The following is a 13,652-nucleotide window of genomic DNA, read 5'->3' as shown; positions in this document are numbered from 1 at the left end:
TTTGAACGTCAAAACAACATTTGCTGCATTCTGACTCACTTTTACATGCCAATTTACATTGGAAATACCTTTATTTAGCCTACGCAAAGAGATACAACACAGACGACAATTCAAAATGTATCAAAAATGTATTTAGAAAGTATGTTATTATGTGCCATTGTGCATTTTTAAGTGGGTATATGGAAATTCTGGAGCTTTCTCAGTGGGTATACTGCGTATAGGCCTACCTGCATATCAGGTAGACTACCCCACTGTAGGTAGGTACTCACTCAGCATACACATTTTCCAGAAATATAGATATATAGAATTTATTATTGTTACATATTCTAGATGGTGAACAGAATGCCGGATGTTTATGTGTTAGTTACACACCAGCACAGTGCTATTTCAGCACTTCAGAGTGAGTCATCTAGACATCACTGGCTGTTTTCAGAAAGGCTTTTTGGCAGCCATGGGAAATAATAAGGAACAAATGTTTCAGTCGCAGACAACTAAACATGTGGTTGGAAAGAAATGATACAGGGGAAGAAATGGATAAATTTAACTGGTACTAATAGTAGTTTTTCGTTAGAGCACTGCACCTTGTCTAAAGTCTGTCACATTAGAGCGTTAAACGAACTCCTGCACAACCAAAATTACAGATGTTTATCATGACTACTCAGGAAAGCTGAGAGATGAGGTACAGCGATACTTCTCGGTTGTAATTTGACTCAAAATCTGATCAAATTCTGCCTGTGTTTATAGGAGTTCAATTTACACTCAATGTACCATATAGCTACCAGAATAATTATGATACAACAGTTTGATAACTACACCACTGTATGCAGTCAATGCCAATTTCTTTTGTATGACACCTTGTGTAACATAATTATTACCCACATAAATATCCACCTTCTCAACACAATTACAATTAGTCAGATATAAATTTAGAGTAAGGACACATTGCATTGTTTTATTTACATTCAATTTAAAGTTCTCAACATATCCTCAGTAAATTGAGGGTACAATTCAAGTATTAACTTATAAAATCTTACATTATTTCACACAGAGCACTGTATAAACATATGGAAAGCATATTTAAACTTAAAAATGCATAAAGTATTTGAATATTAACAGTCCTTAATGAAATACATTCAGCAGAATAATTACCATTACTGAGTGCAGTCTTCTGGTTTTCCTCTGGAGCTCCCTCTGGTGGTTATACTGCTACAGCTCAATTCCTCCACATTTATATAATGTTAGCAAGTCAACTTATCATTTTCTTTACCTTCCAAAGCTGGTGAAACTGAAGTTGAGAAATAAAACCAAATAAACCTCGGCCCTTCTATGACTCCTGCAAACCTTAGAGTCTTTTAGGACAGAGTGTGGTTAGTACTGCATTCATAAATGTGGCCTACATCTGTGGCCTTCAATACTATGAGTTTCCAAATGAGAATACAATCATAACCAGGAATGTCCACTTATTATAAGTAAACACTAGAAAGTTTATGTGCAAAATCATAGCATTAGCTAGCTTCCATTTGTAAGGTCAGACAATAAACTCAAATTTTTAAGAAGACTGAAAGAGATATTTTGATTGAATCCATTAAGCATTTGTGAAGTGGACCAACTGAGAAATTGCAAACTGCACTTCTAACCTAATAAGCTCCTCCATCACAGCCACAAAGCTAGTTCCTTTCACATGCTCCTGTGGGTATCTCCTTCTAAAGCTTTTCATTTGCACAGTTTACAGTATGTTCAGTAAAGTAAATCCACAAGGTACTTTATCAGTCTTTCTCTCAGCTCATACTTGGTTGACCTGCTTCTTCTCTGAGCTGTGAAAAGAGGTCGGCTCCCAGCGGCCTAATATATTCCCCCTCAGTCCTGCCTGGCACTTGGCGATGAGGTAGATTTTGCGTAGAACGGTGCGACGCAGCAGGATGTACACCCAGGGGTCGAGGATCTGGTTCCATGTGGCCAGCCTCACGCCCATCACCATCAGGGTTTTATAGCTGGACAAGTCCTCTCCGTTAGATCCTGTGTAGGAACGGATCACCGATATCAGGCCAAAGATCTGCAGGCATGAAAACATGTGCTTGCATTTATTACAAGATGAAGGATCAAACACTGCATTGATAGAAAAAACTAAAATGACTCTGTTCTGCAGTAATAAGAACAACAAGCAAGTTCTTACAGGGATCTGGTTTATTTTGTTAAACACCATAAATGGATGTTCTGGATGTCTTTGTGACATGGATACACCAATATTGTTTTTTTAAATAGTGTGGTTGCATTCATATCAGCAAGGACTGATATGTTTTAAGATGTGGGAGAACAATGGGTCGGGATTACGTCAATCACATGCAAGATTGTTATAAATGTAACATGCATCAAGTTTTTTTTTTAACTGACCCTAAAGACACTAGAGCTAATAGCCTGGTTGAAGTTGGCTGTTATGCTGGGAATTACATTCAAACTTTTGGCACCAACTAGGAAGGTGTAAGTTGTCTTGCCCTAACAGCCAAGACAAAACTGACAAGACACCAATGGTGCTGTCAATCAAACACAGCATGTACACTCACAGTCCTGAGGCAAGCTCTAATGTGAGAGAACTATTGATGTTATATTGATCCCGCTTTATTGGCCTTTACTAATAACAGACTTTCAGTATAGCTCGCTATGCTAATACTTTTACTTATGCAAACTGAATGAGTTCTCTCAGAGTGCTGGTGTACTTAGAAAAAAAAGGGGACATGATCTCATGACCTACCACGAGTCCCTCTTATTGTACTTCCTGATACTCACCAGCAGAGGGCTCCAGCAGATACACGAGGTGACCATGATGCCGACCAGCTGCACCACCATCTCTATATCATGGGACTTTGCTGAGTGATGGGAGCCCAGCTGCCTCCTGAACCGAGCCAGCACCAGCGTCAGTCCACTGATGGTGTTGCACACCAGTGCCACAGCTAGCGAGGTCAGACCTAGTCCAGAGAACAGCACCACAAACGCCAAATCCACCTCCTGAGTGTCACTGAGCACTTTGATGAAACACCAGGTCCCTGGGTCCTGATAGGTGTAAGAGCCCAGCTGAAAGCAGGGCAGCATGGCCACACACAGAGCTGCCAGCCAGATGACTGACAGGCAGATCTTTGTGCGGGTTTTGGTGACCAGGGATGAGTGCAGCAGAGGCTTTGTGACACCCAGGCAGCGCTCAGCAGCCATGGCAGAGCCCATGAAGAGTGGGCACAGGCCAAAGAACACCATGCTGCCGCCCAGGAACTGACACATCCTATCGGAGGAGTTGGGGTGTACACCTCCATGGAGGTAGAGTCGGAGAACCAGGGCACCAGGGATCACATGGCCGAAGAAGTCTGTGACCACCAGTGAAGTAGCAAACAGAAGGAATGTGGCTTTGGTGCGCCGCCGCTGGAGGGAGTAGGCATTGGCCAGGATGAAGAGGGCCACAATGTTGGAGATGATGCCCAGTGTCATGGACAGTATGACGACAATGACGCCACTGTTGGTGGGTTGCACCAAGGTAAGGTTTCCCTGCTGCGACAGCCCTTCAACAGCCACCATGGCCTCCACCTTCCCTGCGCTGTCATTAGAGAAACGAGGGAGGAGTGGGGAGGCGGAGGAGTTGTAGTGGCTCAGAGCTAACATCACTGAACGCTGAAGCTCATGAAGGCCATAGTTAAGGGAGGCTGCAAGAGAAAGAAGGGCACATTTGTGTCAACATAGGGAGAATACTGATGATTTGCTGTTATTATAATTATAAATTACACAAATCTACAGGTAAAAACAAAGGGAGAAGCTGAATAAATGAGTCAAAACCTAATGAATACACATTTCCATACGAGGGCAAAAATGCTCACTGAGGGGTTGGATGCAAATGAAAATGATATGACTCATAGGCCACGGCCACAGTTGCGACATCTCAACCTAAATGAGCATGTTAGACAGCACTCTCCATCATCAAAACACCAAATGAGGGAATTTATTCTGTATTTATGATCCGATCCCTTCAGTAGAAGAGACACTTAACGTAACAAGAGGCACTTAAGCTGTAACAGCTCATGGCAGCCCAAACTGAAAAACCTAGCTTTTTGTCTTTTCATGTATATTGTGTGCCTTTTAGGACTTTTAATAACTAAAAGAGTTAAACACTTCTACAAATCTTTATAGATGACTGAAGATCTGACTAGACCTGACTGTCTCCTCACAAACCTCTTCTAAATCCCTTCTTAGCAGGACTAGACAGCAGTTCACCGTGTGCATGGTGTCCAACCTGCACATCCAGACAAAGCACGAGGTGGTGCAGACTGTGATCGCTCAGGTTTAGTTCGGCTGGAGATCAAACCACAGGTCAGAATTAGCACAGTCCTTCCAGCAACAAGCCAACAAAAAGCAACAGGCTTGTATTAAAACATGGCTGAGCAATTTTTTAATCTCTTATAAGGCAATTACTGGGATTTGTCACACAATGAGTTTTGATATTTTTGAGAAATTATGATGTAGATGTTATTGTTTCATCAATTTCCCTCGGGATTAATAACATATTTTATCCTAGTCCAGTGATGTAAAGAAATCCAGTTTATTTCCTGTACCTAAACATGTTAGCACATCATAATAAACATTATAATTGACCTTCTGTATACAATTTCTCACTGAGCAGTTTGTCAGTTGTGGAACAAATGTTAATTAGATGGAAGAGTTGCACTGTTGCACCAATTTAGAATAGACAAGTTGGCAGTGTGAAAGACAGATAGGAAAAGGATCATCACAGTAATAAACAATGCAAATGGGATTTATCAAATCGTCGTCAGATAATTAAAGATGCAATCCATCCAGTCTTATATTTACTGTATTACATTTACTGTATTTCTTAGGCTAATGTTCCCTTATGATAAAAAGTATACTTTGTTCTTTTTTACTACTAGCTTTAAAATGAAAATTGTTCTCACCACTACATAGTTCAGATAATGTTGTCAGTCCAGCTGAACAGCCAGAAGATAGTTCTCCTTGACAATCAGGTATCCAGAGAAACTCCACAGACGGGGTCTATGAAACAATTTCGGAAGAGTTCACAAACAGAGGAAAAAGATGTCTTTTGCTTCAGATCAGATATCAAGCTTCCCTTTGATAAAAGCCAATGCCTCGATGTCCTTTGTGGAGTAATTCCCATGACTGAATCCGTGTGGGTGTTTCATGGTGGCTTGAAGATTGTAAAAGGATCCCCACTGACACTCAAAATCCCGAGTCACGTTTTTATAGCGCGTCTTGGTGCCTTCAGTGTGTGTGGGCGTCTCTGCTGCTGTGCGCCCCTGAGTCGTCTCCCCCTCTGCTGCATGGCTCTGGATCGCGTCTCTCTGTTTACATCAACTTTAATATCGTTACTCACGTTATGTTTGTCACCTACATTTAAAAAAAAAATAAAAATCTAAGATTGGCCTGGTTATTTATTTATTGAATCTTTAGGCAGTAGGCTATGTTGTGCAGCTATAACTTACCTTTGAAACGTCACTAAAACGTTTCAATGTGCAGACTTGGAAACAGTTCACACTGTTAGGATAAGTTTGGGACCAGTTGTCGTGGTGAAGACGTTGTTGAGCTTTTTTTGTTTTCTGGAGCTTGGATCGATGTAAAGAGATTCAGTTTCATAAGCTACATTAATTGCTTTTGGTGCATGATGCGAAATAGGCTACTGTGCTCAGAATAACCTCTGAGGTATCAGTTATCCTGAACAGGCTGTTTATCCGTCTGCTGGTTGAGGGGTTTTCTATTTCACTTCTCTGAATAAATGGCCTCAGTGAAAAGGAGGCAGGTTTATTATTTAGACAAAAGTAAAACAATTAGTTGTGGTTGAATTAGGAGGTATGTTGATTGTTTTTTTCTCTGATATGGAAACTCAAATGGAGAAGTCATATTTAACCCTCGTGGAAGCTCCAGATGTTCCTTGAGGACTGTGATTTTAGTCCTCAAGGTTTTTGCAGCTGCATTAAGGAAAACACCTCAATTTTTCTTCAGTGTGATTGACACTCTGAAAGGAGAAACCACCAGGAGGCATAATGTAATTATAATTTCTGATTTTGGTCCTCCCGCTGCATACTGGGGACAGGTGGTCATGTTGGTTTTTATTTTACAGTGACCTGGCAGCCGGCTGGACACATTCTTGCACAAGTTGAGATTTGGAGACAAGGTAAAAAGAAACATACAGATTGGCTGCTGGTTCACAGGAAAAAGGGCAGAGGTGGGCACAGTCATATAAATTGTTTTTTTCTTTTTCTTTTCTTTCTCTCTCTTTTTTCTTTTTTAAGGAGAGGCTCCTGTGTGAAAGATTCTACCGATTGGCAACAGCGTAATGAGTCTGTGAACTGACACCTATGCTTTGAAGATTGTATTGTAGAAAATGTCTGTTAGAGAAACATTGTTTATATTAAATGTGACACACACACACACACACACACACACACACACACACACACACACACACACACACACACACACACACACACACACACACACACACACACACAAAAGGGTGAAAAATAACACCTATGGTTCGGACATAGAACCACTTTCCTGATCTTTACTTTGTATTTGAGCTACATGCTAATGTAAGCATGCTGCCATGCTTGCTAATGTGGTGATATTTCGCTGATATAATGTTCACCATATTTACCATAATTTCATCAGTTTGGCTTGCTAACTATTGCTAATTAACACAAACAAAGTACAGCTGAGGCTGATGGTAATGTTGCAGATCTGATCCTGGTGCTAGATGAAAAGTTAAAGGGGCTCTATTCCTTATTTATAACGTTATTGTAGCAGCAAAGCAGTTTTTTTCAGTATGTCAAGTACAGCCAAGTGGGTGATAAAGTCATTACAGCTCATCCTGAGGAACACAAATGTTTGTTCCAAAATGATGGCAGAAACTTCAGGAGATCCCCAAAGTTTGTTGGCTTCCTCCTCTGGGCACCATGAATGTCATTTTACGCTCAGCAGTTAAATGAAATAAGTAAATACTGCTCTAGCGGAAAGTCAAGGGTTGACCAAAGTCATTAGGATTCATTGTCTGGTGAGCAAGAATGCCTCAACATTTCAAAGCAATCCATCCAATAGTTGTTGAGGTATTTTAGCTGGGCTAATTGAAATCAAAATGACTGTAATTTTGCTTCTATTTTTCTACAGACATATCCCAGTAAAAAGGACTGCAATTTAATACTCATGCAGTTCTGACCAGACAAGTTCAATCCCACAAAAGGTATTCAGATAGAACAGACAGGGCTTATTGGGAAGTCAATGCTGAACTAGATTTCTTTTTCTTATTGGCTTCATGTTAATAGCACATACGAATAGGCATGTTTCAGTGTGTGCTGCTCTTGGACTAAAGAGCCAGTTATTTATGTCTGATTGTCTTCCTTTCCTAGTGCCCATTTTGACTCTAAGTGCAACAATCAAGCGTTTGGCCGCCATATGTGTTTTTCCTCCGGCTCTGAAAGGAGACCCTGCTGCCCCCATTTTACTCATCAATTGCTCTTTCAAATGGTGCCATTTGGCCTCTGCAGCCCACTGGCTCTTCCAATACTAAGTCTGGGTTTTTGGGGTTTGAGGCTGCTTCTACACCCTTTCTCCTTCTGCTGACCACAAAGTTAAAAAAAACCAGAGCGCATACCTGATGATCTTTGAAGCACTCTGAGATGGAGGAGCTCTTCAGATTGGAAAAGTTAGAAAACAGTAACATCTCTATCTTTACTGGAAGTCTGTAATGTTAAATGGAAGAAAACTCTTTTCTTGTTGCATGTGCACCAAAGTATTCCATCTTGGCTTCCAGACTCAAACTCCCCCGCCACGACTGTTGAACGGTTCCTCGCATTTGCCCATTTTGCCAAAACCTTCTGCAGTGCATATGCCTGTATGTCAGAGAGACTGAGTATTTCTCTCCATTCGACAGGAGTTTGTTTCTACTGCAAGGAAATTTAGGCCTATGACATTTTTTTTACAACAACTGCAAGGTGCTAGTTTCAATCTAGCAATGTGACATCATGTAAATGTACGCAGGTGGTTGTATGCTTAAGCATTCCGCACTGACATTTTAAGGAGATGCTAGCTATTATGAGTGGAAAGCCACACACTATCTGTCTGGGCGCCTCACAAGCTACTGGCCAGAAATGAAACGGTGGAATGTTTGCATGAAAATATTCAACCCAGAGAAGAGGAGACAAACATGCTGTCAAAGACAGAAACAAGTTCAGCTACTATTCTCTAACAAAACACACACTCCTCATAGTGCAAATTGTTTAAAAACGGCTGTCTGACTGTTTGGCTGGAACCCAGAGGTAATGTCTAATATTTGGTTACTGTTTTGCCTGCAGTGTGTCTCAAATTCTGCAAAGATGGGAGGGAGAGCTCACTGTGCTGAAAGAAATAGCAAAATATGGTCAGATCCAAAAGTATTCACAGTTGTCATCCATTTTGGGCGATGCCAAACTCGAGGTTTATCACAGCTAATAATCCTGTTTTCATTAAAAACTATTAACGATAATCAGTGTTCTTCAGATATAGTAAGATAAAGTCTATCCAGTGATGCAATGCAGATTTCAAGTTAAAGGTAAAACAAGACTGAAAACAAGATTAGTGGTTCAGGATGGAGGGCCATGTCAGTGCTTTCCACAGATTAAAGATGTTTGATACACGTAATAACACCAAAAAGTACCTGCACTTTATTTTTGGAGAGAACAAAACAGAAACAAATGAGCAGAAATATTTCCTCAGTAGTAAGATGCTGTCCTGTGTTGACGCAGTTGAATATTAACTGGAGCGTTTGCGTAAACAGAACAACAGTGTTTAGACGGAAGCACTTCAGTCTTCCATTTCCACAGCAGCACAGAACCCCTGATCATGATGTGACATAATGTTGACGAAACCAGGCTGCATTAGTGTATTGATTATGAAACAAACAAATAAATAGTTCGCAAACTGCAGGGATCCAATGTCCATTTATTTAATACACCTTGGTGACATTTGGAACAGTTGTCTTAGTCTGATGAAGAGCATTTGTGCTCGAATAATTCAACACATCCTGCTGCCTCTAGTGACTAACAGGCCTATAAGATACAGTGCATCCCTAAATACTACAGAACTGATACATACAAGCTCTTACCAATGACCACGTATGACAAGGCAACATTGGTCAGTCGGTCCACCACTTTCGTCCAGACAGAAATATGTATGTACAGTTACATAACCATTGGATGGAGTTCCATGGAATTTTTTACAGACATTTATGGGCCATAGAGGATGAAGCCCATTGACCTTTTGCACTCATGCAGTGAAATATCACAACATGTGATTGATGGATTGGCACAAATGTTTTACAAGGTGCGCAGGTCACTGGAAAGTACATTGCCCTCGAATGCAATTTCGTTGTTTGAGAACATATTTTTTAAGGAGACAGGGTTGGGTTGGAAGACACATCATACAAACTTGCACGGCTAACTGGCCCTGAGAGTTCCTCTAGCAACACCATGAGTTTGACATTTTTGGTTTGGCGTGAAACGTCGCAACCACTATTGTATGGATTGCCATAACATTTGGTACACACGGTCATGTTCCTTACAGGATAGTCTATATTCACAACGTTCCCCTTCTGGGATTGCTCTGGTGCCGCGGTGTTGGCATTCTAAACTCTGGGGGATTTCTGAGGACTATGGTTAGCTGCTCCTCAGATCTCTGCAGGGTGAATCCAGACAGCTAACTAGACTATCTGCCCAATCTGCCCAATAGAGTTTTCTGTTGCACAACTACAACAACTTTTGAACGTACACGTTTCACCAAAACAATTTTCTTCCCGAGGCTATTGTGCAGCGGCACCGTTGCTCCGTCTAGTGATTAGCACCACCCAAGACGATTGTGATTGGTTTAAAGAAATGTCAACAAACCAGAGCATGTTTTTCTCCCATCCTGGAATTCTGTGTGGTCTAGCCAGACCCTCCTTTGCAGCGCTTTGGAGGAAGGTCTGGCAATGCGAGACTACCCACAGGATGACTTCTAATGACTTTAGGGTTCCCCTGAGCTTTTCTCTTGCGGCACCATCAAGTCAAAATTTCAACTTGTCTAATAGTTTGGTTTATGACCAAATACCAGCAAAACTAATCCCAATCCCATCAGCCTCAGCCATACTTTCTGGATACTGCTAATTAGCAAATGTAAGCATGCTAACCTCTGCATGTTAGCATTGTTATTGTAGGCATGCTAAATATAGCAGATGCTAGCTGCTAGAGTGACTGTAGACATATTTGTTTACTGTCGAATTAAATGTTCTTTTCTTCTTTTCTGCAGTATAGCACTGTGTCGACTCTGCTCTGCCACTGTATCAGGCGGATAGTTTGATACTTTGTGATATCTGTTTCAATCGATCATTACCAGCAACATTTAATTAAAAATAGAATTGAAATGCATCATTCTCAGGCTATTGACATGTCTTTGTTATTTAGTTGTGCTAAGATATTGTTACAGTCATACAATGCGTAAATGGATAATAGATAAATGCTGGACAGATTCCTCACAAAAAAACAGTGTAATCTTTCTTCTGTTTCTTCTTTAGTATCCAGCTCTCAATGAAGGTCAAAGGAAATGTCTGACTGAATGTCTGTTCTGGAGGTCAAGGTTCTCCCTCTGTTATAAATCTATCACCGTGTTGGGTCTACTGCATGTCCTTGACTGTTTTTTACGCCAATGACAGTGACTGGTCGAGGAGCTGACACTATGTGCTCAGTGAAATATGTTAGTGTGTGTGGTGGTGTTTGTGGTTATGAATTCCGCTCTTTATCTACGCTTTGGTAAGTAATGTAAAACTGGACAGCAAAGACGGTGACTTAACACAAGGCATCAGCATTGTACAGAGCGGATGACACTGATAAAAGGGTTTCAGAAAATGGAGCAGCATGTCACAGTATCTGGAGACTAGCAAAGCCAAAACGATTTGCCTGTTATGTACAAATTTAGGATGTGTGTCAGGATTTAATTGTTGGGGTTTGTGGACTTGGAGGGAAAGGAACACTTAGGACAGCAGAAGAAAGTGGTGTCATGACATGTACAAAGTAAGAAGGAGAAGAAAACACCACAATGATTGGGATGCCAGCCTCCGTGGTTGTCCATTTACACACAGGCATGCTGTTTTAGCACTGAGTAGTCCGTCATGCCAAGTACAGGCATTGTCTCTACTGCTTAGCATTCTTCAGGCATTCATTTTCTCATGCAATTTTTTCTCCTTTCCCTTTCTCCTGTCATGAACCATCTTCTAAAATTCCCTGAAACATCACTTATTCCCACAACCCCTCCATTTGCATTAAATCAGTAAAAGTGTTTTTTGCCAGTTTTCTGAATATACTGATATGCTTTATTTCAGGACTTTAGAAATTTGTCTCAGGATAGGTTTATGCACATAACAGTCTGCATTCTTTGGTTTCTAACTTTGGCAAGTGTTCTTGCATTACATGCTCCAAGATCACAGAAAGAATCCTGCGACCTTAAAAAGAAAAGACATTAGTATATTTCCGTTAATATGATGTAATTCAGCAGCTTGAAAGTCTGCAGGTGCCAGGCAAAACATCCAGTAGAGGATCTCAACCAAATCTAGTTCGGAGAAGTGAAATTCCCAAAACTTCCTTCCTGTTGTCTTTGCAAACCATAACATTTCTGTGGCTTCTTTTCTCATCATTTTTTTTTTCATAGGGAAAACCAGTGACAGTTTTCCATATCAGTGTTTTATGGTCGACATCAGTTCAGATTCTCCCTGCACTGCCTCGGCATAACTAAACCCAGTCAAAATTTGAATAAATTTATAGGGGGACTCTGACTGTCTCCAGCTGAGTTGGCTGATGTGGTATGGTTGAAATTATGGCTATTTGCCCAGACATAGAATTTAAATACAAAATACATGAAAAGCAATGAAAAACATAAATCCTGAGTTGACATTATTTTCTTGTGCTGCTCCATGTTTCTTCCACATGCCCATTCTAGGACATTGTAGATCAAAGAAGAGTAAAAATAATCACTTTTTCAAGGCTATTTAGCAGATAAGTATTCAGAAACTTTGCATTGAGACATCACATAGCTGATCCCTGACAGCTCCCTCAATCATACCACATGGGGTGTGTGCTTTAAAATAAAAGTGAAGGGCTCGCCTCTTTATGTTGATAAATGAGAAGTCCTGTAAGTGTGAAGAAAAGAGGGGAAGTGGTAATTAAAGTGGGTTTGCAGCAGAGCACAATTTAAAAACCACAGCATGCTAATCCAGTCAGCAGAGATAATAATAATACAGTATGGTGATACAAGCACCCAACCATCACTCCCCACACACAAACAAACAGTTATGCCATCACATATTCAGTCAGGCATTAACCTCTTAGCTGGAACCACCAGCAAGGACTTCAAGAAACAATGTGTTAATCTGTTAATTTGGATCACTTTAGATTTTTAAGTCCGTTTAATACTATTTGCAACTGCATTATTTACATAGCACTTTTATATGGTATTGGAAAGAGAATGCTGTGAGTTTAATGGCATTTGGATGAAATCAATTAGTTATGTGCTCCGTCCTGGTCGTGGAACAACAGACCAGCTGTTCACTTTCGCAATAATCCTGGAGCGGCCCTAGGAGTATGCCTATCCAGTCTACATGTGTTTTGTGGAGAAGGCGTATGACCGGGTCCACAGGGAGACACTGTGGGGAGTGCTGAAGAGCTGTGTCTGGGTTCTTGGGAGTAAGTCAGACTTGTTTCAGGTGAGGGTTGGTCTCCGCCAGGTGTCCCAGGCACGTCCACCCGGGAGAAGGCCTCAGGGAAGACCCAGGACTAGGTGGAGAGATTATATCTCCACCTAGTCCTGGCTGGAAACGCATCAGGATCCCCCAGTCAGAGCTGGCTAATGTGGTTTGGGAAAAGGGATAAGTGGATGACAGTGGATGGAAAAATGTTGAACTGTTCCTTTAAATGCCAGATTGTTTTTCAGAAGCAATTTGCTCATTGAAGGTTGTTAATTGATCACAGACTGGTATTGAGGGCTCAAATGTATTGTATCAGAATAACCAGCAAGAGAAGTTTGGAGGGCATAAACACTATCTAATAAGGACTATTAGCTGATCTACAAAGCCATATGGTAGTGAGCCAAGCCAGGAAATGAAACACAGCCCATTAGTTTCTGTTTTCTTCTTCTTTTTGTCTATTTCTGACTTGGTACTAAATCTAGTGAGAAACATTTAACTCCCATCAACCTTGTGACAAAATGTTGGATGGCATTAAATAAGGCATAAATAGATGTTCTCTGTCTGGCTAAAGGAAATTAGTGCTCTCACACATCATACCTTTCATCTGTCAAAAACCAACCTGTAGAAAATGTGTGACCATACTGATGGAGAAGTCATTTCCCCCCTAAATTTAAAGAAATACTGTGACCATTTACACCAGATATTGTTTTGTACTGTTCTTTTTGTTTCTCAATATTCTTTGTGTGTTTACTATGATTTTGTTTAATATTGTTATGGAAATTCCCTCTGATTAGACAAGCATCAAATATAGTTTTATATGAATAACCTTGCCATTGCATTTTGCCATTTACTACACCCAATTTTATAAACCTTTCATCACACTAACTATATGGATTTTAAT

General features: G+C 40.7%; 1 protein-coding gene across 1 annotated transcript; it reads right to left on the bottom strand.

Moving 5' to 3' along the window:
* Window positions 1-932: 932 nt before the first annotated feature.
* On the bottom strand, window positions 933-5,328 carry ptger1a (prostaglandin E receptor 1a (subtype EP1)). The gene is made up of 3 exons (XM_032527555.1): window positions 4,947-5,328; window positions 2,785-3,686; window positions 933-2,053 (listed from the first exon to the last, which is right to left on the bottom strand). The coding sequence occupies exons 2-3, from the start codon at window positions 3,643-3,645 to the stop codon at window positions 1,784-1,786; spliced, it is 1,131 nt and encodes a 376-aa protein (XP_032383446.1). The 5' UTR covers window positions 3,646-3,686; window positions 4,947-5,328; the 3' UTR covers window positions 933-1,783.
* Between the last annotated feature and the right edge of the window lie 8,324 nt (window positions 5,329-13,652).

The sequence above is a fragment of the Etheostoma spectabile genome, chromosome 2 (genome assembly GCF_008692095.1).
Source record: "Etheostoma spectabile isolate EspeVRDwgs_2016 chromosome 2, UIUC_Espe_1.0, whole genome shotgun sequence".
Lineage (NCBI taxonomy): Eukaryota > Metazoa > Chordata > Actinopteri > Perciformes > Percidae > Etheostoma > Etheostoma spectabile.
This window is presented reverse-complemented; position numbering and strand designations above follow the sequence as displayed.